The sequence below is a fragment of the Astyanax mexicanus genome, chromosome 5 (genome assembly GCF_023375975.1).
Source record: "Astyanax mexicanus isolate ESR-SI-001 chromosome 5, AstMex3_surface, whole genome shotgun sequence".
In the NCBI taxonomy this organism is placed as follows: domain Eukaryota; kingdom Metazoa; phylum Chordata; class Actinopteri; order Characiformes; family Acestrorhamphidae; genus Astyanax; species Astyanax mexicanus.
Window position 1 is genome coordinate 6,582,713 of NC_064412.1, and position 24,410 is coordinate 6,607,122.

Below are 24,410 nucleotides of genomic sequence, written 5' to 3' on the forward strand. Positions count from 1 at the left end.
TTTTTAAGGGTTCTTTAAGAGTGTCTATAGTAAAAAGTGGTTTAATATAGGACCATATCTATCCAACGAATGAACGTCAATGAGTAAATGTTTTTTGCTATAATGGAAAACCTTGTTTTTATCATTCTAAAAAAAAAGCTTTCAAACTGGTTCCACTATTGCTAGAGTACTGTATATATGGATCTAAGTAGAGACTGTTTTGCTCGTGTTCACTTTAGAGACAGCAACAGCATGTGAATAAGCATTGTCCTGCTGGTTGCAGGACCCTTTTAACATAAAACTGTTCTGTAAAATAGCCTGCAGTGAAGACCTAAGGTGATGTAGCATTATATGAAATTACTGTATGCACCACAAACCCTGATACAAGGCCTTCTGAATATTGTCATTGTCCAATGAAAAACAAGTATCTCAATTTTGGTCAATTTTTAGGTTAGTACAACGAAATCTTAACACAAAAACTGTGCCAAAATTTCTCAATGAATGTTCCAATAGAAACTCTTAAAAAATGACCTGGAATAAACTCTTTTTACACCGACTTCCATTGAAAGTTCAGAAGGTTTTTTTCTCTCTCCTGTAAAGTTGCTGTTTTGGAGATACTTGTTTTTCACTGGACAATGACAATATGAGATTCAGTTAAAAAAATATTTGGCCTTAATATGGTTTAAGCCATATCTACTGTGTCTTCAATTGTTACTTTCCAAAAAAAAACTTTCCAAAGTTTTATTCATTTAAACTTCAATTTTGTATTTTTGGAGTGTAGTTGCAAATACCATAAAAAACGTTACATTTATATTACATTTCCAGCATTTAGCTGATGCTCTTATACAGAGCGCCCCCTAGAAATTGAACCCCAGTCTCCAACATGATGTGTTAGCTCATAAGCAGGCAGTGGTGTTATCCACTGTGCCACACAAACCAAACACTCGATGAAACTGACTCAGGACTAATCAGGACTGACCCAGGAAAGGAAGACCAAGAGTTACCTCTGTTGCACGGGGTGAGTTCATCAAAGTAACCAGCCTCAGAAACCACAAGTAACAGCACAAATACTGTATATACAGCTCTGGAAAAAATAAGAGACCTGAATCAGTTTCTCTGATTTTGCTATTTATAGGTTTATGTTTGAGTAAAATGAACATTGTTGCTTTATTCTATAAACTACAGACAACATTTCTCCCAAATCCCTGATAAAATCTTGTCGTTTACAGCATTTATTTGCATTTATATATGAGAAATGCCTGAAATAACAAACAAACAAACAAAAAAGATGCAGAGCTTTCAGACCTCAAATAATGCAGAGAAGAAAACAAATTTATATTCATAAAGTTTTAAGAGTTCAGAAATCTTATATTAATACTTGGTGGAATAACCCTGGTTTTTCATCACAGTTTTCATGCATTTTGGCATCATGTTCTCCTCCACCAGTCTTACACACTGCTTTTGGATAACTTGATGCCTGCACTCCTGGTGCAAAAATTCAAGCATTTTAGTTTGGTTTGATGGCTTGTGATCAACCAGCTTCCTCTTACATCGTCATAAAGCCCCCATCAAAAATATATAATAAATACATAAATAAATGCCAATCAATCAATCACCTTAAGAGCTTGTCTAAATGAAGCCACTACTTGAGAGTGTCTCTAAAAGATATAAGTTTAATTTCTCTTGCGTTCAGTGAGCAACAAACTCTCTTCCCAATAATCGCTATTCTAAAAAACACAGCACAATCAAATGGCGTCTCATGAATATGCTAAACCCGGCGGACGGCGATGCATCTGGAGATGAATGCCTTTCATCTTGGAGGAGCGAGATGCGGAGATGCTCGCCCAAATCTCCTGACAATCCCGCCCAGGCTGTAACTCAGCACGAGCACGCTATGAGGAGGATAAATCAGGACCTTGGACAGCGGCACTGCAGCCACGCACTCGCAGCGCGACGGCTTTCAGCACCACAGAGAGAGAGAGAGAGAGACCAGACAGAGCCAAGGTGACGGGTGCTCTTTTACCGCTGCCTGCGGAGGTTAACGCGGAGCGACATGCTAAAGGTTTCGGAGACTGAAGTGAAGGAGTGAGGGAAAGAGAGAGCTGTGAGAGAAAGGAAGGATATGACTGAAGGGTTTGGGAGAGAAGAAAGCGGCTGATCTTCATTAACTATAGAGGATGTGTTGGTGTTGGGGTAATTACAGTGTGGGCTGACCGTGTAGCGCTGGTACCTGTAGAGCTGCACAAGCCTGTAGAGACCAAACAGACTCTATTTCACCTGTGATTTCAACATTTGATCTGATGTCATAAAATAACATAAATAATAAAATAATATTTTCTATCAGACTACTTTTGTCCCTCACGCCATAAGACTGTTTAAGACCTCTCAGCACAGCAAACTAAAGACTCTGACACTTTTTCATTCCAGCTACTCTGGTCACACCATCGACACACCCTCCGAGATGCACTATTTACTTATTTATTTATTTATTTATTTATTTATTTTTATAGTTTTACCATATTCTGCACTAATAGTTTATTTATTGTCCACTTTCTACATTTGTACAATTTGCACTGCTAAACTATTCTATCTATCTATCTATCTATCTATCTATCTATCTATCTATCTATCTATCTATCTATCTATCTATCTATCTATCTATCTATCTATCTATCTATCTATCGTATGGAAGCACAGAGCAGATTGTTAAAGCTGACAGAGTCATTAGAAAGTATTTACTCATCCAACACATATACAGCTGAAGATCAAGATTCTTCTTTAATGTAATGAATTACTGTATGTCTAATAATGATGCTTCAAATGTATTAATTAAATAATGAATTAATTAATTGCAGCTTTAAAAATCATGATTTTAGTGAAATCAGTGCAACATGACTTAAAATATATCAGTTATTGTTCAATATACTGTATTCTGTCATTTCACTCAAAATCGAAAGTATATTTTCAGTTGCAATTTTAGTGCATTCCTAACTATGCCACCAATTCTTGTCGCATGACCGAAACTTTGCAAGAATATGAACTAAAATATACTGCTGGCAAGCAATTGCTATTACTAATGAAAAACCAACATTTAAATACTTACATAACAACATGTTACAAGATCAATATATCTTTTTTCAATACTGCAATTTGCCAAATAATGCAATACCTCTTAATCCAAGGCATAAATTTAATAAAAAACACAATCAAAAATCAATGTATAGCTTTTAAAGGAAAAGTGATTGTGATTGTATTGTACAGAACTTCAGTACAAGGCTTCAGTTCTGTCAGTATCATATGTAGTTTTGTAGCACCTGTAGAAGATTATGAAACAAGTGTATAGTGTTAGAAGAATCAATATTTGCTTGCAATATACTGTATATTTCCACATATCTGTACACCTGCAGCCACAGTCATTATCATCATTTGATGTTTGATGATGAGTTCACCCTGATATTGTAAAGAAATAAGCCAAAAGTAATGACATAAACCAACCAACAGAGATGCTTTAGATGATTGTAAAGCTGCATGAAATAAACAATACTGGCAACTCGATGAGAATTACACGTGACAGTTTATATTCATAAAATTTTAAGAGTTCATAAATCAATATTTGGTGGAATAACCCTGTTTTTTAATCACAGTTTCCATGCATTTCTTGGCATGTTCCCCTCCACCAGTCTTACACACTGCTTTTGGATAACTGTATGCTGCTTTACTCCTGGTGCAAAAATTCAAGCAGTTCAGCTTGGTTTGATGGGTTGTGATCATCCATCTTCCTCTTGATTATATTCTAGAGGTTTTTAATTTGGGAAAATCAAAGAAACTCATCTATTACTCATCTATTTTTTTCAGAGCTGTATATTTTCTGGAATAAAGAGTTTATCAAGGTTTTCTTGGAGTAAATGTCTCTACTGTCTATGAAAGAGAGGTCAGAATGCTTGATGATGACCATCCCACCTCATCCCCAAAAGCTCCATCAAAATCATTCATCCAGCCCACGCCTGGCATTATCAGCCTTAGTGCCAACATGTTCCTGTTCACCTGCTGTGGGTTTAGATAGTCTTATTCTATTGGCAAGTTCTCTACAAAGACTACTAGACAAGGTGTGTATGTGCATGTGCACATCTGTGTCGAGAATGAAATGAACGCAACTTAAAGTAACTTAGCTGATGTCATTCCATAAATAGGCTGTCCACAGACATTTGGACATATTGTATATATTGTCCCTGTTGGCCACAAACCTTGTCTCTCCCAAATGGCAAAAGCGACAATATATAATACAGTGTATATATAAAAAATATAAAGAGTAACAGCAGCAACTACAATTCCACTATTCCATTAAGAAACCTTTCCATGCGTACACTTTCATGATAAAGATATGCATGTGCTCACACACACACACACACACACACACACACACACACACACACGTAGCCTGATTAATCTGATTTGTTCCACACAAGTGGGTGTGTGATAAATGTGGTGTGTGTGGGGGAAAGAAAGTGTACTTGATAAGATCACTGCTGTTTTACAGCAGTCCAATCAAACTGCAATAATTAACACGTCTAAAATATTCCCAAATATTCCATATTTTGGGAATATCACACAGGAGCATGTGACACGGGCTGACATGTGCTGATCTCACTGCTGTTACTGTGTCGCCACGGCAGCGCTACCATCAACATACATGGGAATTTGTAGGATGCTGTTCTGAAGGATGGAGAGAGAGAGAGAGAGAGAGAGAGAGAGAGAGAGAGAGAGAGAGAGAGAAAAGGGACAGAGAGAAATTGATAGAAAGGGAGAGAATAAGAGAAAACAGAGAAAAGAAAGGGATAGGAAGTGAGGAGGACAGAGAGAGATGAAATGTTATGGCAATGAAGTAAAGATAGATAGATAGATAGATAGATAGATAGATAGATAGATAGATAGATAGATAGATAGATAGATAGATGAAAAGAGTGAAGGAGCTAGAAGAAAGCAAGAGAGAGTGAGAGAAGAAATAAAAAAAAATGAGAAAAGATATGAGAAAGAAGTAGATAGATAGATAGATAGATAGATAGATAGATAGATAGATAGATAGATAGATAGATAGATAGATAGATAGATAGATAGATAGATAGAGAGTGAAAGCAAGTGAGACCTGAGATAGAAAAAAGAAATGAGAAAATGTATGAGAAAGAAGAAGAGTTTGATAGATAGATAGATAGATAGATAGATAGATAGATAGATAGATAGATAGATAGATAGATAGATAGATAGATAGATAGATAGATAGATAGATAGACAGACAGACAAACAGGTCGAAAATGGGTTAAATGGAAATAGAGAGAGATAGGGGCGAGAGACCTAGAGAACACATGGGTTCTGGATGAGTTCAGGCGAGGAGCACTTCAGACGTGACTTCTTTGCCATGCTTAGGTGCAGCGGCTCTCTGAAGTGTGCGAGTGTGTAATGGGTGAGCACTGGAGCATCACAACACACACATGCATGCACACACACACACACACACACACACAGAAAGAGAGTACACAAAAGAGCCAATTACTATTCTAGTCACGGCAGCCATGCAGTAAAAGAGGAGAGAGGACAGCAGAACACACTTCTCCACCTACTCTCTATCTCTCTCTCTCTTTCTCTCTTTCGTTCTCACTCTCATCATCCTCCTCCTCCTCATGTCTCCATGGCTGCATGCATGCATGGGTGTGTGTGTGTGTGTGCTGGCAGTGTGTGACAGCTGTGTTTGTAGCATGTGAACCTGCTGCTGCTGCTGCATGTATTCCACTGTACTGAACTGTAATGGTTGTGTAAATATGTGATGTTGATGAAGTGCCACTGTGTTTGAATGTGTGTAAAAAAGAGATAGAAAGAGAGAGAGAGAGAAAGAGAGAAAGAGAGAGAGAGATTCCAGCACTCACCTTGGCTGTTGGCTCCCCCCTCTCCCTCCTCACACTCGGTCAGGTTGTTGAGCATCCCGGCGCTCCGCTTCTCCCCGCTCCACTGCTCCAAACTGTCCTCCGCTCCCAGAGAGAGAGAGAGAGAGAGGAAAAACGCACACCTCCACTCACGCGCGCGTGAGAAAGAGAGGGGGAAAGATGGACAGATTCACCCTCCTGTCCTCCTTTCGTTCCCCGTGCCAGAGCTGAGAGGAAGGACGACACCAATGGAGAAAGAGAGTGCGCTTTTTTCCCTTCTCTTCTTCTCGTCGTCTCCTCTCTCTCTCTCTCTTACACTCTCTCTCTCTCACTCTGAGTCTCTCTCTCTCTCTCCCTTCAAGAGGAGGAGGAGGAAGAGGAGGAGGAAGAGGAGAAGGAGGAGGAGGGTATCACCACGGAGAGCTGGAGGAGTTGGATGATGGAACGCTCTCTCTCTCTCTCTCTCTCTCTCTCTCTCTCTCTTTGCTCTCGTTTGCTGCTCTCCCAGTCAAACACACACATTCATACACACATCCATACACACACACACACACACACATACACACACTCAGGGGCTGGACACATGCATGCACACTAGTTCACGTACGTTCTCTTAAACAAGCGACTGACTTGAGAGAGACAGAAAGAGAGAAATATGAAAAAGAGAAAGAAAAGAGGGATATAAATAAAGAAAAACTATACACTGCTGTATATGGTCTAAACTTATTGGCACATCAACACATTACAGCCACAGGTGCTTTTTTTTATAAAATTCCATCCTAATTCCCTAAACATTAGTGTGGAGTCGGTCCCCCTTTACAGCTCCTTTACAGCAGGAGTGGAGCTCTGCAGTTTTTGAGCCAGCAGAACATTGAGATGTCAAGTCTTGACCGACAACATGCTGGAGTGTTGACCTGTTAACTCTGTAACTGTACATGGTTGGACATTTCATGGTTAAATTGTGTGATCCTACAGCAGTTCCACATTGGAGTTCAGTGATTTTTTGAGTTCCACCTATTCTTTCACTAAGGTGTGTAAAGGCAGACTACATGGCTAGATACAGGATTAAAAAAACAGACACTTTTGGCAATGAGACTGAATGAAACAGCAGATTTCAGGAATTAAGAGGTGTGTCCCAATATATTTGCTCATATAGTGTAGACCAATAAATAGCCAGATGGACGGGCAGATGGATAGATATCTTTCTAGATGGATGAATGGATGGATAATAGATCTCTTTCTAAATGGAAGAATGGATGGATTGATCTCTCGATGCCTCTTCTGGATAGATGGTTGGATCTCTTTATGGATGGATAGATAGATCTCTTTCTGGACACATAGATAGATCTCTTTCAAGATGGATGGATGGATGGATAGATGGATTGATCTCTTTCTGGATGGATGGATGGATATATTTCCTTCTGGATTAATACATGGATGGATGTATCTCTCTGTCTCTCTTTTTGGATGGATTTATGTTTGTATGGATGGATAGATCTCTTTCTGGATGGAGCTCTTTCTGGATGGATTGATCTCTTTTTGGATGTATAGATGGATGGATGCATAGATCTCTTTCTGGATGGATTGATCTCTTTTTGGATGTATAGATGGATGGATAGATCTCTTTCTGGATGGATGAATGGATCTCTCTGTCCTTCTTTCTGGATGTATAGATGGATGGATAGATCTCTTTCTGGATAGATGAATGGATGAATGGATCTCTCTGTCTGTTTCTGGATGGATGAATGGATAGATGGATGGATGGAAAGATATATTTCTAGATAGATAACCCTATGTTTTTGGAATTTAGGTCCAGAAAGACCCAAGTGCTGAAAGGATTATTAATACGGGTGCTGTCCACCAACCAGGTAGTGGTGTAGAAGGCAGGGGGATGTGGGGTGGGGGTGGGGGATGTAGGGGTGGGTTGGGGGTGGAGAGTGAAATAGATAGCGAGAGAAGATATAACCCATTTCTTCAGCTGCTCTCATTTGATGTTGTTTGAAGATTACATTATGATGCATAGAATCTCTCTCTCTCTCTCTCTCTCTCTCTTCTCGAGTTGTTCTGGTGGTGGGTTGGTAATAATAGCCCCTGCTCTTTCTGCTTTTCATGTCAGATAATAACACTGCATTCTGTATCTGCAGATTTGTTTTGAAGAACACAATTAATACGATCAGCACTGAAGCTCAGACCCAACAAGTAGAAGGGTAGAAAGAGAGAGAGAGAGAGAGAGAGAGAGAAAGAGGAGTAAGATGAGATGAACCTTTTCATTTTCTACTGCACTTTCCTTCGATGCAACAAAAAAATGACATTAGGAAAAACGACAATAGTAAGGAACAAGGATGTCGCCTTGGTTCCCTTCTAAGTCAGAGCCAGTCTCATCTTTTTTCTTTTTTACACCTTAGAACCCTATGGACGGATTTTACGTCCAAAATCACACCTTGTGTTCTCATCTTAATTACTCAGGAATCCCTTCAAACATCAACATAATCCATATATGGTTAGAAAGGGCGGAACTTACTCTTTCTAAAAATAGTGATGTCATCCCAGTGCGGTAAAGCTAAATCTACAAGAAACCCATTAACATTAAACACCTAAAGTGAGATCTGCTTCCCTAACCAATATTAATTACCTTTAGTGCCTCAAACATATTTATATGATGTTTCAAACCAAATAATATCAGTAAATATCAGACTCAAAAGTGTCCCCAGAAAGTGTGAAACTACCTGCTTTACTCAAACTAAAGCTAGGTATGGTGTGCGCACTACTTTATTTAGTTTTTTTTTATTTTACTCGCACATTTATACTAAGTAGATATTTTGCACTAAACATTTTTATTTATTTAGACTAAAAAGTTTAAATTTTTAAGACTCAACAAGTAGAGAGAGAGAGAGAGAGGAATAGAGAGCGAGAGAGCAAGAGAGAGAGAGAGAGAGAGAGAAAAGGGAGGAGGAGTCAGAGATGAACCTTTTCATTTTCTACTGGACTTTTTTTGATGCAACAAAAAAATGCAAAAGAAAAAAATAAACATTTTGTTTGCAAAACAGAGCAAATTTTACATAAAAGAAAATCTATAGTCATGCGCTACTGAAAAGAATAGTTCCCATCCCAGATCACGACACTCTGCAGCATCATCTCCACAACACAGGAGCCCCTGCAGAACCGCTGGAGAGAGGTTCATTCCCAATCAGTTCACACCCACACGCACCTCGCCTCAGTAAATGATTTCTGAACATCTGTCGGGACTTCTCCCCGTAGAAGATCCCAATGGCAGCTCTAATCACTTTACGTGTGTGTGTGTGTGTGTGCGTGTGTGTGTGTGTGTGTGAGTGTCTGAGAGTTTGTGAGTTTGTTTCTGTAGGTGTTCAAACAGAGAAGACAGCAGGTAATGTGAGATGTTTCACAACAGTGACGTTTCAGCTTTTAGATCAATCAAAGCATCTGCATGATCAAACAACAACCACATTGTCCTGGTCAGTGTCATCCTTTTGTTTAGCCTTTCAACATCACAGAGTGTTTCAAACAAATACAAAGCATATCTCAGATAGATAGATAGATAGATAGATAGATAGATAGATAGATAGATAGATAGATAGATAGATAGACAGAGATAGATAGATAGAAAGATAGAATAAAATATAAAAGTACAGTCTTTATTGTGTGTGTAATAGAGAAAAGTACACCGTGCAGCTTTATTTAGGGTGTGTCAGTGTATTTTGCTATCGTAATACCGGGAAAAGTACACCTTTGTGGCTTGAAATGTGGAAAAGGTGTGTATTAATTCTCTTAATCATCTCTCAATCATGAATGTGTTTTGGGCCTAACTTCAAATAAACCAATCACCAAATTATATGCCATTCCCTTTTTAAGAGCCAGAGCTCTGACGGATTGCTATTTTAACAACGCAGCTACCTGGACGTGTCCAACGCTACTCAGCAGAGAAAACTGATTTTCTTGTTTGCGCTGTGAAGGTGTACCAGCAGCTCATTTTTAACACTGTCATACTACTTTTGTTAATTACTTTCAGTATATTTTGTGTTGATGTAGAATTAAATGCTGATTGGTTTATTTCAAGTTGCATACAAAACACACACATGATTAATAAAGAAAATTAGTACATGCCATGCTTTTGTACTTTTCCTGCCATTACGATAGCAAAGACACACCCTAAATTAACCTGCATGGTGCATGGTTTTCTCTTAGATGCGACTAATGCTAACGCTGCTGCTCCTAGCCTTAGTGCTGGAGAAACTTCACGGAAAACTCACCCTTAAAATGCTGTACTTCAGCGGTGTGGCTTTACTGCCCCTTACTACCTGACTGATAGAATTTATACATAAGGTGCTCATGGATTATAAGACACACTGACGATTTTTGTGAAAAAGGATTTTAAGTGCGCCTTGTAGTGCGAAAAATACGGTAACTTTCCTGAACGTGCAAAATCTTCAAAAACTATGTGAGATAACACCACTCCATATTTAGACGTGTACTATATTGTTTTCCACATGGTAAACACTTCTTCTGTATATTTAACTCAATAAATATTCCCATAGTTGTCAAAATGTTGATTTTTTTTTATTTTTCCTGGTGACTTTTATCTCCTCCCAAGTATCATTGCAATCTGACGCTTCCTTCTGGGTGCAATTATTGCTTTTTTTGATGATGACTGATTGATTGATGCTGGGTGTGTGTATAATCCCATGTCCTGACGTTGCATGAAAACAAACCAGTTTGTGTGTAATAGAGAATTCCAGCCCACGCCGAAATGTGAGAAGTGAATCGGGTGTGAGTTGGAGGGATAACGAGAGAAGCTCATTCGTTAATCCCAGGTGAAGCACGTCATGTCATTACTGCTGCCGTGGCAACCAAACTCATTAATCCACATTGCTCAGTAAATGGCAGGTGTGTGTTTATTTATGCAAAAGAATCAAAACCAATCTCATAGCTTTAAAGGCGACGCAAAGCTGCGAAGACTGCTTAGTGTGAGTTAGATAGATAGATAGATAGATAGATACTTTATTGATCCCCGGGGGGAAATTCTTGAAAATTTGAGTTTGTGCAAAATGTAGATTTTTTTTTGTTTGTGTGCATTTGTGTGTACCACATATACAGGGGTTGGACAATAAAACTAAAACACCTGTCTCATTTTATTGTGGGAGGTTTCATGGCTAAATTGGAGCAGCCTGGTGTTCAATCTTCAATAATTACATATTGCACCAGTAAGAGCAGAGTGTGAAGGTTCAATTAGCAGGGTAAGAGCACAGTTCTGCTCTAAATATTGCAATGCACACATTATGGGTGACATACCAGAGTTCAAAAGAGGACAAATTGTTGGTGCACATCTTGCTGGAGCATCTGTGACCAAGACAGCAAGTCTTTGTGATGCATCAAGAGCCACGGTATCCAGGGTAATGTCAGCATACACGAACCACATCCAACAGGATTAACTGTGGACGCTGTAAGAGGAAGCTGTCTGAAAGGGATGTTCGGGTGCTAACCCGGATTGTATAGAAAACAACATAAAACCACGGCTGATCAAATCACGCAGAATTCAATGTGCACCTCAACTCTCCTGTTTCCACCAGAACTGTCCGTCACCACAATAAATGATTGTGCTCTAAAACCAGGTGTTTCAGTTTCATTGTCCATTGCCTGAATAACTCAATATATTAAACAGTAACTTCTGTTTTGTGGCATGAATTATATCACCCGGTGCTTACCCTATATAGATAAATATATAGAAAATGCATTAAAAATGACATGTGACTTATTTAAGAACGTACAGTATATTGTAAAGGATGTTTGCAAAGAACGTATTTATATTTCATAAAATGAAGATTAAAAGGGATATCTTTAGAATGCACACACACACACACACACACATACACACACTTCACATGGAGGCTTGAGGGAAGGAGCTTTCGCTCTCTGTTAGTCCTTCAGTACAAGCCGTCAACCCCCTGCCTCTGCTTCTCGCTTCCACACCCAACATACATGACAAGGCACTCAGACCAGTGTGTCCCCGGTCAGGCCAAACACAGGGGCTATTTTTGGTCTTCAGCGATGTCTGGAGGAATCAGCGGCGGTGAGGGAGCTTTCATCTGAAATGTTCTGTGACCTGTAAGCACTCAATTACAAAGCTGTCAGCACTCACTGCATATGTGCACACACTGACTGCTGCAATTACAGCGGCTCAGAGATAAGCTGTACCTCCAGAAGAACACCTAAAGAGGGAGAACAGAACTGCACTACAGGGATGAGAGGATTGGGACTCTGCTCATTCACTGCTCATTCTCACAACCTCAGGGACATTTCGAGGTGGTATCACAACGACCTTGTTTGGTCCAGACCAAAAAAAAAAACAGCCGTAAAAGATGCTGTGTGAACCATGGTCCTGACTTAACCTCCTGAGAACCACCTGAGTTTTTCTGTGTGCATTTTTTTTTTACTTCTCCTAGACATTAGGTATTAGAAGGACCCAAAAAGTATAAAACCTAAGCTTAATCTTTGTACAGAAATTTTTGCTAAAAAATAAGGACTTCAAATGGGGGGACAGTAGTTTATTTTAACGTTTAAACACTATCTTTGCCATTTGGGATCAGAAGAAACCAATTAGACCAAAAACTAATTTCTACAAAAACTAAAACCAGTTTCAAACATACAAAATTGGATGAGAATTTTTCCCAGGCCCATGTTTCTCTCTGGACTGACTGTAGAAACTTTTGACTGGGATTCCCGCCATCTTGTTTTCATTCAAATGACTGTAATGTTGTCCTGTGACCACTGTATGGTTAGGACAGTGTCTCTATATAAGGATGCAGGGTCTCAAGAGGTTAAGTGGTTAAGTACCAAAATTTGGTCTGTCTGAAAGAGGTGGTCTCAGTCCAGAACATCTAAACAGGCTATTGTCAAACATTCAACAATAGAAGAAGACAAAGAACATGCTGGTTTGCCTGGTTTTCCACCAAAAAAGTAGGTTCCGACACCAGGGAGAAATTGAAGAATACTAAGTGCAATGCCCTCTGTTTATGGTGTATGATGTGAAGTTTACATCACAATAACGATATACATCATGATATATCACATTTAAGTATGTTTTCAGTTATTCTTAAAAAAAATATGACAAAATAATATCAATGCTTATTTTTTCCAACTTTATTTCAAAGTGACTAAACTAAACTAAACATTCACAAATGAGAATTACTACCTTTTAGTGCAGCAATAAATATGTATCAAATGAAAATAGATGAGGTAGATTCAGTAGCTGATTTTTTCAAAAGAACAATGCGTCTCCATTGTTCAGCTCTCGTGAGTTTAATGAGGTAAAGCATGTTGCAAACTGGCGTGTCCTCGCGTGTCCGTCAAATAACGTAAAGGAGCGCCATGACGCAAAACCACATTATGAAGCTTTTTTTTGGGGAAGATTACTTTATTATCACTTATATGAACCGAGTTTCTGCAAAGTGACCACGCCAATACATTTTATCGCAGCCAACTTTATATATTTGCATGAATAATTGATGAAATTACTGTAGAAACGATAAGGACGACAGAAGGTAAGTAGCACGATAGACACTTTTCTATCGTCCCCACGATATTTTTTTTCGTCATATCACACAGCACTAGGTTCTTGTAAGCCTGAATGGAACTGGTTCAAGAACAAGAGATCTTTTGGTGGAAAAGTGATATGAATGTGTAAGAGCTTCCTTGCCTGGTTAACTGGATCTTCTCTGTGAAGGAGAGCCGAGTGCACCTGGCGTGAATCTGCGGAGGTAAATTAGACAGCTGGACGGTGGACGGCACGGTGGGTACAGGCGGGCTCTCGGCGGTGAGGGCACTGAGGAGCTGAGCTTCAGTTTGCATTAACACGCACACAGACAAAATGCTACGAGCGACGAGGGAGGCCTGTCAGATGGAGGATGTCGGAGTTTTACACGCTTCACTGCCATGTAGGGTGACTCACAATCCCTGGGTGTTGTTTGTGTGTATATGTGTGTGTATATATGTGTATATATGTGTGTATGTGTGCGTCTTTGTGTCAGAAGGTTTAGTTCCCCCCCTCCTGTACACACAACAACACACAATGCAACATCCAGTCTGGACTCCCGGACCCAAAGCACAGAGTCTCTGCCAAAAAAGCTTAACCATTAATTACTGCCTATTGGCTAACACGGTGACTAAAATAATATTCCCAGCCAATCCTCATTAGTCAGCAGCTGAGCCAGAGCGCATAAATAAGCCTTGGGTTCCCTACTTCCTCTAGCGTCTGGAGAAATCTCTGGTTCATATAACCACAGGCCTGGAGTCAGGGGGTCACTTTATAGGGTCATTTAGTGACCAATCATCATGACCTACTAAAAACCCAATATTAGCACATGGCATGTTTCTATAGTAGAAAGCAGAAAAAAAATATTGAATATAAGCTAAACTAAGCTAAGTAAACACCTTTTAATTCAATGTTTTTCTTGTAAATTAATAATGTAGTTATTCAGACTATGAAGATGCATAAGCAATCATGTAGTACCTGTAAAAAAAAAATCTAAATACTTTGTGAATCATTAAGTTTTCTGAGGCTGGTTAAATCTGATGAACTTATCCTGCGTCATCTCTATAAGACTCTATAAACATACTCATAGCACATTATAATGCACTCATAAGGCATTATAAACATGGCTTTACATATTTATAAAAATATATAGTTCATCATAGCCATGTTTATTATGCATCATGAACGGTGATTATAATGCATTAATAGCTCAGAAATCAATTAAGAGTTCAGAAATCAATATTTGGTGGAATAACCCTGGTTTTTAATTTTCACAGTTTTCAACTTGGCATCATGTTCTCCTCCACCAGTCTTACACACTGCTTTTGGATAAATTTATTTCACTCCTAGTGCAAAAAATCAAGCAGTTCAGTTTGGTTTGATGGTTTGTGATCATCCATCTTCCTCTTGATTATATCCTAGAGGTTTTCAATTTCGTAAAATCAAAGAAACTCATCCTTTTTAAGTGGTCTCTTATTTTTTTCCTTTTTTTTCCTGTATGTAACTCTTTAAAATGAGTATAGATACTGGACATTTACATGTTTATTACATGTTTATCATGAACTGTGATTATAATGCATTATATTATATTGTATTTATAACGTTATACGTCAATACCAAGAAACTCAGTCTCAGAAACTCTTGCAGAATTATGCATTTTGACTTAAAAACTACCAACGTATAAATCAATAATCCTATAAATATAATAAATAAATTATTCTTGTCTTAAATATATAATATTAGTTATAGTCAATTACGATGTATTTTAACAGGTCTTTGTGCGCTCCATGTAAAGTGCCAGACTTTCATTGTTGGACTAAAATTATTAATGATATATATACACTATTTTAACATATATATATATTATAAGCACAGCTTATAATGTATTATGATCACAAGGTCATGTCCTAAAGTTTTAAGTTTTAAGAGTTCAGAAATCAATATTTGGTGGAATAATCCTGGTTTTTAATTTTCACAGTTGTTATGCATCTTGGCATCATGTTCTTCTCCACCAGTCTTACACACTGCTTTTGGATAACTTTATGCCTTTACTCCTGGTGCAAAAATTCAAGCAGTTCAGTTTGGTTTGATGGCTTGTGATCATCTATATTTCTCTTGATTATATTCCAAATGTTTTTTAATTTGGTAAAATCAAAAAATCTCATAATTTTCAAGTGCTCTCTTTTTTTTTCCAGAGCTGTATGTAACTCTTTAAAAGAAGTATAGATACTGGTTATTTTCGTGTTGGATGGGCGGTGCTCTGGATTACCTCCGGTAGCCCCTCTGGAGGTGGTAAACAGCTGCTATATTGACCTGCTCAAGGTTCCGGCTTAATGAGAAGCGCTTCCCAATGGACACTTGAAATGCTTTAGTGATAGGTGGAGATTGATTTAGTGAGCAGGGAAGGAGGAGTGTGACCTCTCATGAGTTTGAGGGGGTGCTGTGTGTGTATATGTGTGTATATATGTGTGTGTGTGTATGTGCCATGAGGGGATATAAATACAATGTTCAGTGTGTAGCCCATTACCACCGAGACAGGAGATTAAGGGGTATTAACAGGCGTTGTAAACACTAAAGGCCAAAAAATAAAAATAAAAAACGAATAATAACACAGCATAGCATTATCCACCATAACACTACATGTTCCCTAGCAATGCAAATACCTTAATCTACTAATATCTGTTGTATACAATCCATACCATAAAAAACACTGACGGACTCACGGACGCAAATAAGACACTTACAGTATTGTGCAAATGTTTTAGGCACCTGTGGGAATTTCAGTAAAGAAAAAGCTTCTTATCTGTGCAGTAAGTGTTTATTAGCCTAGTAAAACACATTACAGCATTACAATAAATACAAACAGCAATTTTACAAAAAGCAGTTACAGCTTTTACAGCCCTGTTTTCCTTAAAACATCTCCTGATCTCTCCTCCTCATCTGAGTTTAATAGAGTTATTTCTAGTTCTCATCATATTAATCAACACCTGGTTTGGTAAATTACTGGTAAATGTGGTAAATCAGGTGAGCTGCTGACGGAACTGAATATAATAAACACATGCTGGCTGAGGAGCATCCAGGAGAAATCTGGAATCTCTACACTTTGTTCTTCAGCTCGGCTCACAGGATATAACATACTTATAGTTAAAAATGAGAATTCCTCATTACATTTCACTGTATTTATGTTTATTTGCATCTGTTCAAATCATATGTTGTGCTTTTTCAGGTAAAAACACTCATATTGCTGAGATAAATGGATTAGTGTAATTTGCTTTGGTGCCTAAAACTTTTGCACAGTACTGTACATCACAAAATATTAGCTCCCTGCTAACTGATGCTCCTAAACACTATTAAGAGGCAAGAAATTTAGTAATTAGCTCTTGACGAGTTCATCACAGCTGTTAACTGAAAGCCTGAATTCCAGGTGAACTTTCAAAGGAAACTCTAGCTCCTCCTTTCCTGATGTGGTCCTGGTGAGAGCCAGTTTCATCATAACTCTTGAAATGTTTCGGATTAACTGACCTTCATTTCTTCCAGTGTTTCTTTTTTTTGCTTAGTTGAGTAGTTCTTGCCTCTCATAATCTGGATTAGAACATTACTCAAATATTCACTATTCACTGTATACCTGTAACTCTACCTCTTCACTACTTTACTTTAACTGATGCTCTCAAACTAACATTAAGAGACTTTCAAGTAATTCAAGTAAACTCTTGATGAGTTCAGCACAGCTGTTAACTGAAAGCCTGAATTTCAGGTGACCCTACCTCATAAACCTGAGGAAATCCAGCCAAGATGTGCAAAACTAAACAAGTCATCTAATAAATATAAAACATATTCTGGTTTATGTAACACTTTTTGTACAAAACAAATGCTATGCAAATACTTTAATGTAGTCATATATGTATATATAGTAGTCATATATGTATATATGTATATATATATACAATAAAACACCCAACCCACGGACACAAATAAGACACACATCACAAAATATTAGCTGCTCTGTGTCTTATCAACCCTCCACCAGGTCTATACATGCCTGTAATATGTCAGCTTTCTGCTGTTTAACTAAATTGAATTTTCCTGTCTGTTAATTTTTGTTGTTTTCTCTTGTTGTTGCGAGTTCATTCAGTCAGTTAGTTTGAGGTTGCTGCCAAAACCACCCTTCATTAACCTTTAAAGAGTTCATTATGTACTGAATTTGCAGGAAGACAAACCATTCTGACGCTTAAATTAGCCTATAAAATGCTTCACTCAACAAACTGCGCTTGTGATTGGTTGCAGGAAGCATGTGATTGGGGTCATACTTCTTTGTATCTTTTCATTGAATAGTTGTTAAATACAATTAGACATGGGCAATAATTTGATATTGATATTTGTCACTTTTTATTTATCTTTTTTTTAAACATCACCCCCGTCACACACACACAACACGTGTCAACCCCCACCAGAGCTCCACCCACTAAATCAATAAAAGATTTGCAATTTCACTCATTTTGGTTCAGAATTTCAGACAGTACACAGCAGGATTAGCCAGTAGACTTTTTCTGAGGGAGGGATCTGTACCTATGGTCAGTAGAGTCAGTAGATGATGGAGATATAAGAACTTTCAATAATCTTTTCAAATAATGAGTTTTGTGCCTTTGTCGCAGTAAAGCATGAACTAGCTTGTGATACCACTTTAAAATAAGGCTCCTTTATAAAGGTTTATGAATAATTTATAGAAGAGTTTATTAATTTATTAATGGTTATAAATTAAGTTGGAAGCATGCGATTGGGGTCATACTTCATTGTATCTTTTGATTAAATAGTTGTTAAATACAATTAGGGATGGAGAATACTTCAGTATCAATATTTATCACTATTTATTTATCCTTTTAAAACACATTTTCAATATTTGAACAACATCACTTTCAACTCGAGTGAAGGGCTGCTGCAATAAGCTAGTAACTACAAGATCTGCCCCACCCACTAGATCAGTTAAAGATCTGCCATTTTGATCTGCTAGTTTATGATTTGAACAGCACACAGCAGGATTAGCCAGCAGACTTTTTCTGAGGGAGGGATCTGTACCTACTGTTTGTTGCATGTCAGTAGATGATAGAGATGTAACCAATTTTAAATAATATGTTTTGTCCCTTTGTTTTAAGCATAAACTAGCTTGTGGTACCACTTTAAAATACGGCTCCTTTATAAAAGGTTTATAAATATTTTTTAAAGAAGGTTCTTAATGGTTATAAATACTTTATAAACATTAATAAGCACATACACCATATAAATAATAAAAAAGGAAGAGCAACAGTGACAATAACTTTTTTAACATATCTAATAAAATAATACAGAAAGTCAGTTTAGTCATTTAATATGTTATTATATATAAATTAATTTAAAGTAATTAATTAACAGAAATGTTAATGATGACTAATGGAAAAGACAAAGTAAGATAAAGTCAGATTTAGTAAGATCTTAGGTTTAACAGTATAAATGAATGTGGAATCAGTATAAACTAATTTGGTTGTAACTGCTTAGTAATGGTTTATAACCAAATTGATAACATTAATAAACTAGCTTGTTAACTATTTATAAACCGTTTATAAAAGGTGCCTTATTTTAAAATGGAAACAGCTTGTATGTATTTTGTCATTAAGCACAAGCTAACACTAAGGAGTGGTAAACGCTCAGTGTATACATATGGGGTGTGGCTGGCAACAGCTTCTTTGCATAAAAAAAGTGACAGAGCCCTTAAATGGCTCTTTCTGAAAGGGACTAAAACTGGCAAAAATAGAGCTGGTGAGATCTTTATCTTCATATAAGAGTGATTTTGTGTAATGAATTCAATGATCATGTTTTGTATAGAACATAGTACTATTTTAACTTGTGTAAAACTCTGTATATTATGTCTGCATTACGTTCTTGAGGAAGAAAACCCCTCACTATTTCTCTCACTCTCTTTACATGTATACAAAACGTTGCCCGTGTGAAGGCCAGCGTACCTACTGTTCTTTCAGCTAAATGACAGAAATTACATCTGCTGTGCAAAACGGACTAATTATAGAGACCTGCACAGTAACATGTCCATCACAAAGGAATCTTAGCAACCAAAGGAAACGTGAGCAGCAGCTGCTCTGTAGTTAAGATCCAAGAGCGTGACGCCCATATGTTTTCAGTCATAACATGCACTCCAAATGCTGTCATGCAACAGAGCATCTTGTGGTTTTTATTTGATGCATCTCTGCAGGTACTCAATTATAGAGTCTACCCCATCTCCTACTGGACATACAGCTCTGAAAAAATAAGAGACCGTGTAAAATGATAACTATAATCAAGGAATATAATCAAGAGGAAGATGGATGATCACAAGCCATCAAACCGAACTGAACTGCTTGAATGTTTGCACCAGGAGTAAAGCAGCATAAAGTTATCCAAAAGCAGTGTGTAAGACTGCAAAAATCTAAATCTTAGCAAGTAAAATTTTCTAAATTTAGGGCAATAAATCTTATTTTTTCTCTGATAAGACTTTTTGTCTTAGTAAGCATTATAAGTGTTAGATTATTTTGCTTATTTTATGGATACTTATCTTAATCACTATTAAATCACTCTTAAAATAAGCACAATCAAGCAGCAATCAATTTTTTCTGACTTTTGTGCTTGATTTACAGTCATATGAAAAAGTTAGGCGCCCCTATTAATCTTAATCATTTTTAGTTCTAAATATTTGGGTGTTTGCAGCAGCCATGTCAGTTTGATATATCTAATAACTGATGGACGCAGTAATATTTCAGGGTTGAAATGAGGTTTATTGTACTAACAGAAAATGTGCAATATGCATTAAACCAAAATTTGACCGGTGCGGGCACCCTTATCATTTTATTGATTTGAATACTCCTAACTACTTTTTACTGACTTACTGAAGCACAACATTGGTTTGATAACCTCATTGAGCTTTGAACTTCATAGCCAGGTGTATCCAGTCATGAGAAAAGGTATTTAAGGTGGCCAATTGCAAGTTGTTCTCCTATTTGAATCTGCTCTGAAGAGTGGCATCATGGGCTCATCAAAACAACTCTCAAATGATCTAAAAACAAAGATTGTTCAACATAGTTGTTCAGGATACAAAAAGTTGTCTCAGAGATTTAACCTGTATGGGAGAGTGATTCGAAAGAAGCCATTTCTGCAAGCACGCCACAAACAGAGTCGCCTGAGGTGTGCTTTTGCACACCTCAGGCGACTCTGTTTGTGGCGTGCTTGCAGAAATGGCTTCTTTCGCATCACTCTCCCATACAGCTTCTCCTTTTAACAATGAGTGTTTTTTTTACACTACGCTCAAAACACACAATGATTAATGATTAATTAAGAGAATTAGTTCATGTCTTTTGATCGCTTCGAGCTGCACAAGTCATATTTATTGCGCCCTCATGATGCCAATGGCACACCGACATGCTCTAAATCCAGCGGAATGATCCGCAATTGACCGGTGCTCTACAGAGCGTTTAAAAAGTGTTAGTGTTTCATTCCCCCAATGGAGACCATAGAGGATGAGAAGATGAAGAAACTTACTGTATGCAGCTGGGATTTCTGCATACAGGAAGAACCGACTCTATAGCACTAGGTTGCTGAAAGACCTGAAAGATCACATCATCATCAAAAAGCACCTGATTGGGAAGCAACATGGTCTTGTAGCCAGCAGCGAATGGAGGAGATCAAAGCCTGGCCTATTAAACACAGTCTGGTGGAAGCTGATCACGTAGATGAAGAGGTAAAAAACAAGCTATAGCCCTGAACTACTTAATTCCCTAACAGTACACCTCCCTTTGTCTCGCTTTCTACATCACTCACTTTCTCTCTTTTCTGCTCTACCTCCCTCCCTCCCTTCCTCGCCCTACACAACAAACAGCAAGGCCATCAGCATTCCACAAAGCTCTCCTGAGGCGAGCTGTGTAGAGAGAAAGAGAGAGAGAGAGAGAGAGAGAGAGGAGGATGGCAGGATGTGGGTAGAGCTCACACTGGAAAAGGTGAACTTGACAGAGCTATTGAGCTACAGAGTGAGCTCTTTTCTTCCTTTGAGAATCTGTTGATGAAAAAGTGGAAAAGGGGGGAGGAGGAAACTGTGAGGTGTATCTTTTAGCAACAGGACGCTGATGCTGCCACGTAGCTGTGAGGTGTGTGTGTGTGTGTGGATCTAAAATTGCACTGTAAAAGAAAATAATAATAGAAATAGAAAGGTTTTATCTGTCTTTATATACCGGAAAATCACAGTAGAAACATCTGTTTCAATGAATCTTCTGTAAAAGTACAGTAGAAATCTGTCAATTTAAATGACAAAACTCAACTGTACATTTTTTAAGGGGATTGAATGTTAACTGATTGGGTCTCAGTGTGAAAACACACTCAATATAAACTTTATAAACACAGTCTTTGGTGTAATAATACAGAGCATTAAAGTAGTTTTATATTTTTTACATTTTGCTGTAAATAAGAAGGAACACACATTACAAAACGAAATGGAACGCAGATACAATCTTCAATTATCTATAATTCATAATTCATCTGTAAATTTTAAGATCAAAGCCACCAATTGACAAATTGCAAGATTAAAATGACAATAAAATTACTTTTATTTACTTCAAAAGACATGTAATTTAACATTTACATGCTGTACGTTGGTTGAATAATTCTATCAAGTAACATAATTACACTGTTATATTTAAATGATGTGAACCTTCAGATAACAGACTTCTAATGTAATTTATTATGCTTTGACTGTAAAATTACATAAAAGAATATATTCAAGGAAAGACTGTAATTTTACAGGAAGTCATTGTTAAATTATGTACAGTAATTTTCAGTATTTTTTTTCATTTTATGGCAACTATTTGGCAACATTTGCATCCAGACTTTCTACCGTTTTCTACCGTTTTTTTGTTTTTTTTACAGTGTATATTGAGAGCAGTCAAAACCACCACAAACAGGTTCTGGGCTTATTAGTGACGTTCATCAATCCCTGCTAATTAAGATCGACTCCCCCTCTCATCTCCCTCGTCAATTTTCTCGTAAACCAGACAGATAGCTCCCGAAATGTCAGATCCAGATCTGTGGGCAAACAAGCCACCAATTACTTGGTGTTTTCAGGTTTCTGAGCTGCAGACGAGACCCATATAAGGAAGCAGGACTGGAATTGTGACCCACTTTCTCCCTGAGCAGAAAGCAGGGCGAAGGAAGTGATACCCTGAAGGGGAGAAACAGAGCTTCTCACGAAGTCAAGACACTCTAACAAGCTCTAGTCTGCATACAAGTTTACTCCAATAAGCATTGTTTTGGGCTCTGCTGGCAGCAGAGGGCTACTGACCCTGAGTTGTTTCATGTAAGGAACCCCAGGGAACCGCTGGTCATTATGGCCATTTTCTCACTAAACCAATTCCTAATAAAACACTATCTGCAGCTACTACAGCATCCCATTTTATTACCAAAAAATGTGTGCATTTTAATGTAGCACTATATACAGGTGTATCTCAGAAATTGTTGATGATTATGGTTTACAGCCAATGAAAACCTAAAAAATCAGTGTCTCAGAAAATTAGAATTTAATATAAGATCAATTTGTACTTTTGGCATTGTGGGCAGCATGCCAAGTCCTGCTGGCAAATGAAATCCGCACCTTGATAAAAGTTGTCAACCGACTTTAAACAACTTGATAAAACACAGTGGATCAACACCAGCAGATGACATGTTTCTCCAAACCATCACTGATTATTAAAACTTCACACTAGACCTCGAGAGGTTTGGACTGTGTGTCTCTCCACTCTTCCTCCAGACTCTGATCCCTTGATTTACAAATGAAATGTAAACTTTACTGATGATCAGTGATGGTTTGGAGAGACATGTCTGTCATCTGCTGGTGTTGATCCACTGTGTTTTATTATCAAGTCTAAAGTCAGTGCAGTTTTGTTTTCCAACAAAATCTTACAGCACTTCATGCTTCCCTCTGCTACTGACAACTTTTATGGAGATGTGGATTTCATTTTCCAGCAGGACTTGGCACACTGCCCACACTGCCAAAAATACCCATTGGTCTTATATAATATTCAAATTTTCGGAGACAATGATCTTTTGGGTTTTTATTGTTGTGAGTCATAATCATGCACAATTTAAAAAAATAAAATAAAAGCTTAAAACAGATCTATATAATATATGTGTTTCACATTTTGACCCATATTGACACTGCGATGTTAGTATGGCCTGGTTAGCCAATGAACAATAGCCAATCCCTACATCATTAAGTCCTCCTAATGATGGTTCTGTGGCCCCAAGCACAGCTAACTAAGAAGTGCTAAGTGCTAAGAAGACTGGTTTGATTAGCACCACTACATGGAGTAATGACGCTGTAACTTTAATACGTCAAATCGGGGCAAACTGAAGGGAGTTTAGTGAGCCTATGTTTCAATAACAATAATTATATTTCCATGTATCAAAAATAATCGCAAACAAAAACAATACAATATGTCACATTTTCGATATTTTGTCCAACACCTAGTAGGAAATGCATTGGTTTCCTAAATCAGTATGAAACGAATAAACCGCACCTGATGTGTGAATTCTAATAATGCGGATAAGATTAAATATATGTCATCATTTGCAGATAAACCATTTTTCAAGTTAACATAATGTGAATCCGGCAGTTGTTTTTCACCTTGTATCAAAAAAATCATGATGACTTGAGAAGCAGACTAAATGTTGCTCCAAAATGACTTAAAATACAATATTTTTTACAACAGTTATTATTTGCCACAATTATAGCTTAGCACAGGATCTACAAAAGCAATGTAACAAATAAGTTGTGGATTTTTATGTGCCTTATAGCTCTTAAAAAGAAAATTATACCCATTAAGCATTAAGCATTGCTGTTTTCATGTTATATTGTGCAAATAAATGAATTGGATTTTGTGGAGAACAACTAATTTAACTTTATTTAA

The 24,410-nt window shown here is 37.6% G+C and overlaps 1 protein-coding gene across 3 annotated transcripts in view; it reads right to left on the reverse strand.

Moving 5' to 3' along the window:
* The window catches only part of slc12a5a (solute carrier family 12 member 5a), a 297,781-nt gene that overhangs the window by 171,771 nt on the left and 101,600 nt on the right, over positions 1-24,410 (reverse strand). The window contains exon 1 of one of the 3 annotated variants that reach the window (XM_022675608.2): positions 5,898-6,244. The exons of 1 other annotated variant lie outside the window; for it this stretch is intronic. In XM_022675608.2, coding sequence (XP_022531329.1) covers positions 5,898-5,952 — 55 coding nt within the window. In that variant the 5' untranslated portion in view covers positions 5,953-6,244. Of the gene's footprint in view, positions 1-5,897; positions 6,245-24,410 lie in introns of those variants that run through there. One more of the 3 variants, XM_022675609.2, reaches the window with a different exon arrangement.